Source organism: Calliphora vicina, chromosome 4 (genome assembly GCF_958450345.1).
Source record: "Calliphora vicina chromosome 4, idCalVici1.1, whole genome shotgun sequence".
Classification (NCBI taxonomy): domain Eukaryota; kingdom Metazoa; phylum Arthropoda; class Insecta; order Diptera; family Calliphoridae; genus Calliphora; species Calliphora vicina.
In genome coordinates, this window is record NC_088783.1 from 6,398,156 (window position 1) to 6,403,098 (window position 4,943).

Here is a 4,943-nt window from a genome sequence, read left to right on the forward strand (position 1 = left end):
ACAATTGATCAATGAAATTTTTCTTAACTGCCAAATTATAACGCATTTCTTGTAAAAACCGATTTTCTTCACAAATAAAACCCATTTTTTGATTACAGTTCGCATCGTTCCACTCAAAATCTGTATGTTCATAATAGTGCACACAATGTTCCACATTATGGGAATGATCAGGATTTCCTTTGCTCCAATTGGTAAATTCAAAACGTTTGCCCGTTGCATACCAAACAAAAGTACCATCTGCGCCCAAGTCATTGCCACCAATCCAGATATTGTAACGTTTATCTATGAAACACTAATAAATAATTGTTGGTCCACTATTTTAATAATATGTAGTAGATACATACCAAATTTTGTTCTCAATATTTTTACTAAAGCGGCATTTTTTTCTGGTGTATTAACGGCTACCAGGGACATATTTTTGCCTGAGCATTCATTCCAGGCTTCAAACCAGTTGTACTTTGAGGGTGTGAAAATTTTTTAAATTGTAAAGATACCTACATATATTATAAATAATTTTTTTTTTGTTTTGATTTCTTACTTTCATTTCAGTCTCTATGAAAAATGGTGCAAAATCGTCCTCTTTATACCATTTGTGTACGGGCACGTTTTCCACGATTTTTATTAAAATAATTATGTTTATAAAAATGCTTACAATTCGGAATTGCTTCATGTTGGCTTGTTTAATTTATATTGAAATGTTAAATTTAATTATTATAGTTTTCATACTGTACATTTACTTAATGATTGATAAGATGGAATTGAGTAGGGAGAACAAATGTTATGGAATTTCCTTAGTAAATATCGAAGATAAAATTAATTTAATATTAAGCATTTTTTATATTACTCCAAAATTAACCCATGATGCAACGGCCTTTTTGGCAAAAATGTTTGCAGTCTCAATTCAGTTGTTTGAACTGTGCAATGAGGAATCTGTCAGTAACCTCATGACTTAAAATGCGGGATTTACAATATATGGCGTATCTTTTGAACACGGTTTTTGTTTTTAATAACTTAAAAAGTCAAAAATTTTATATTTTGAGTTACAAAACATTTACTTTGATAGATATCGAATTCGCATCCTACTAAGCGATCAAATAGGTCTTCAAGGAAAATATCTAAGCTTTCTTTGGAGCAAAACAAATTAAAAATTTTTTAAAAAAAGTCAACAAAGTTTTTGATTTTGCAAAAAAAATTTAAAAAATTCAATGTTTTGAGTTACAAAACATTTATTTAAACAGGTCTTCAAAAAAAAATGGCCCATTTTAAAAAAAAAATAAAAAAACGTTTTTGACTTCGAAAAAAATATTAAACATTTTTTTGACGCCCTCTAACTCAGAGAGTTCTTGACCGATCTTTTGAATTACTATCCAAAAGGTATAACCGATCGAAAGACATCGATTTTAAAAGTTGGTTCACTTGATGTGAAATCCCCCATATACTTATACCCTCCTGTCACAGAATTTCAGAATTCCGATAAAAAGTAGAATCAGTTCCATAACACCACATTTTTTTCTAGAATCGCAATAACATAATCATTAAATCTTTTGGGAATTAATAAAATCAAACGGAATCTGAAACCATTCAATCCTAATCGAATCTGGGATAGGATTGATATATCGATTTTTAACCATTTTTTTTAAATAGAAGTAACACTCAGGCAATTAATGTCTATATATTAATTGTGTTACTTTCTTTGGAAAGGGGATAGATTGTAGAAGGAAAGGAGGAGATAAATATTAACAAATATTATTATCAAAAAGTTAAATGTTGGGCTCGAAAGGGTTAAAACTAAAAATTCCTTTGAGTAGCCTGAATATTATTAAGTTTTTGCTAAGTTCTTGATAAGCTGGATTTTGAGTTTGGGCATATTTGAGAGTAAAATGTTTTGAGAGTTTTTTTTTCAAAAAAGCTTAAGAATAACATAAATACACAAATTATAAGGAATTTTATGATAACAAATACAATTGGGGTATTCACATGGTCTGCTATTAGTCATATTTTCATAATGTTCTAATATATTATAATAGTTGTTGTTGTGTTTTAAACTAAAAAAAGTATTATTTAATGACAAAACAATAAACGTATGTAGTTCAAATAGTGTTTAATTATTTTAGAACTTTTTTGTTTGAAACACAACAAAAATTTGTTAAAACTATCATAATATATTAGGACATTATGACAATATGACTAATAGCAGACCATGTGAATACCCCAATTGTATTTGTTATCATAAAATTCCTTATAATTTGTGTATTTAATATACTAATTTTATGTTATTCTTAAGCTTTTTTGAAAAAAAACTCTCAAATCATTTTACTCTCAAATATGCCCAAACTCAAAATCCAGCTTATCAAGAATTTAGCAAAAATATACTTTATTTTTACATACATATGTATTTTACATTTAAATAAACACTAACAAAATTAATACAAAATATTACAATTTAACAAAAAATTTCAAAGTAAAAACAATTGATCGATAAAATTCTTTTTTATAGCTAAATTTTTGCGCATTTCAAGCATGAAACGATTTTCTTCACAGATAAAACCCATTTTTTGCATACAATTCGCATCGTTCCACTCATATTCAGTACGATCGAAATAGTGCACACAATGTTCCAGATTCGTGTAATGATCTGGATTGCCTTCGCTCCAGTTAGTGAATTCAAAACGTTTGCCCGTTGGGTACCAAATAAATGAACCATTATCGCTTAAATCATTGCCACCAATCCAAATGTTGGAGTGTTTATCTAAACAAATTTTCAATTATTGTAAAATAATTCTAATGATTTTCATTTATTATTACCCACCAAATTTTGTGCTTAAAATCTTCACCAAAGCGGCATTTTTCTCTTTGGTATCCACAGCTACTAAGGACATATTTTTGGCTGAGCATTCATTCCAGGCCTCAAACCAATTGTACTTTAAGGTTTTAAAATTGTAAAGAAATATGTATGTATGTGGTTTTTTGTTTCTAAATAAATACCTTTATTTCTGTCTCTATGAAAAATGGTGAAAAATCATTTTCTTTATACCATTTGTCCACCGGCTTACTTTCCATGATTTTTATAAAAATACAAAAGAAAATTGTTAAGTTTCTTAAAATTTTGAATTGCTTCATGTTGACTTGTTTAATTTATAATGCGTTTTAAGTTTAATTTCTATAGCTGTTTATACTCTTAGTTTTACTTTATATGTAAGGTTGATAAGCTGAATTTATTGAAAATTTTGAATTTGAGAGAAAAATGTGTTTGAGTAATTTTTAGAACATTTTTGGGATTGTAAAAGAAACCATGGTCATGAAATTTAGCTTTGTCCACTTGTCAACAAATAATATCAACATAATATCCGGATTTTTCGCAAAGAAAAATTTTAAATTCGAATTAGTGTAAGATTAGAATGCATTAAGATATCATAATCAAATTTGAAACCTATCGATATCGTCACCTAAAATGCAAAATAACGTAACATCACTTTGCATAAGTTTATAGATGAAGCAAAAAACGATATAAAATGAAAACTACTTGAGATATTGAAATAAAATTTTCAAATCTGAATTACAATGACACTAGAAATATATTCTATAAAAAAAACTAATATTTTCAAAGCACACTTTAAGATATGTGGCTTAAGTTTTTTTGAATTGTTATTTTCTGAAACAAAAAAAAAGTATCATCAATATAAAATTTTATGAAAAAATAAAAACTTAAATAAAAATATTTTTTTATTTTAAATAAAAGCAGTTTATATGTACATTTTTAAATTGTTTATGTTGTTTTTATTTTAATTACTAACAACTACTTTTTTAAACTAAAAAATGTTGAATTCATAAAGACTGCAAAAAATATTAAATTGCAACAAATTTATTCAAAAAAAATTAGGATACTACCTAAAATAAGGTAAAAACTATTTATTAATTAATTACTTAAAGCGTATACGTTATTATGTTCAAGAAAATCATATACTTGATGATACTTTAGTTTCAATTTTGGTTATAACTTGGTTATTTTTGATAGTTTAAAATTTTGTACACATACATATGTAATATGATGTAGTGAAACGTAATCAATAATAAAATCAATTTAAAATTTTTTGATTATACGTTGTTTTGCATTTTAGGTGACGATGTACATAGATCGTAAGATCATTTAATCAATTATTTAATAAATTTTGCCATTATTTAAATATCAAAATTCCTAAAGCAGAAAAAATATGCCAAGAAAATTTAGTTTTTTTCAAAATAGAGGTCGATCTATCGTGAATTACCATGTAATATATTACTTATCATAGACATTTTTTTTTAGAAATTTGTATATGAATGTGAATTTTTATACTCTTCACCATGATTGACAATTTTCATTTGCGATCCCAGAAAGTATATATATTCTGGATCGTTATAGATAGCGAAGTCTATATAGCCATGTCCGTATGTCCGCCTGTATGTTGAAATCAACTTTTCGCATCCCCCAAATATCTTACATACATGATTCATATATCAATATATCCGCTATAGACCCGATTCGGTTGCTATTTAAAATCGGCCCACAAATGGCTAGATTATGGAAAATACCTATTTTTGATCTATATCTGGATTATTAGTCATTAATATAGACAATATGGATATCTAATGATAGATATTTCAAAGATCTTTGCAACGATGTATATAACGCCATAGTATGTCGGACCTACATTGTGTCAAAATCGATAAAAAATAATTTTTAACCCGAATTGTTTTTCATTAAATAAAATTTATTGTCATGAATTTTCACTAATTAAAAAAAGTTGTCAAAATGTTGTTTTAATTTTGTTTACCTACTAATTTTTATTTTAAAGTGTAATTTGGTGAAGGGTGTAGAGACCAGACGTAATTGTCAAAAACCTATCTCTGGCAACAACAAAATACATGCTAGTCAATGTATTTTATTGTTGTATCAGACATATGAT

General features: G+C 26.8%; 1 protein-coding gene and 1 long non-coding RNA gene across 2 annotated transcripts; both read right to left on the bottom strand.

The window, feature by feature from the left end:
- Positions 1 to 254: 254 nt before the first annotated feature.
- Positions 255 to 675, bottom strand: LOC135957749 (uncharacterized). The gene is made up of 3 exons (XR_010576426.1): positions 539 to 675; positions 345 to 456; positions 255 to 282 (listed from the first exon to the last, which is right to left on the bottom strand). It is a non-coding gene; the product is annotated as an uncharacterized LOC135957749 (long non-coding RNA).
- A 1,780-nt stretch (positions 676 to 2,455) lies between these two features.
- Positions 2,456 to 3,126, bottom strand: LOC135957805 (lectin subunit alpha-like). Its single transcript, XM_065508609.1, has 3 exons — positions 2,986 to 3,126; positions 2,810 to 2,921; positions 2,456 to 2,749 (listed from the first exon to the last, which is right to left on the bottom strand). The coding sequence occupies exons 1-3, from the start codon at positions 3,118 to 3,120 to the stop codon at positions 2,457 to 2,459; spliced, it is 540 nt and encodes a 179-aa protein (XP_065364681.1). The 5' UTR covers positions 3,121 to 3,126; the 3' UTR covers position 2,456.
- Between the last annotated feature and the right edge of the window lie 1,817 nt (positions 3,127 to 4,943).

What these genes read in the sequence shown, in the direction of transcription:
- LOC135957805 (XM_065508609.1), bottom strand. Translation starts at nt 3,120, where the DNA reads ATGAAGCAATTCAAAATTTTAAGAAACTTAACAATTTTCTTTTGTATT. An exon ending in TCATAGAGACAGAAATAAAG is followed by an intron (nt 2,922 to 2,985) that starts GTATTTATTTAG and finishes AAAACCTTAAAG; the next exon opens with TACAATTGGTTTGAGGCCTG. An exon ending in GATTTTAAGCACAAAATTTG is followed by an intron (nt 2,750 to 2,809) that starts GTGGGTAATAAT and finishes AAATTTGTTTAG; the next exon opens with ATAAACACTCCAACATTTGG.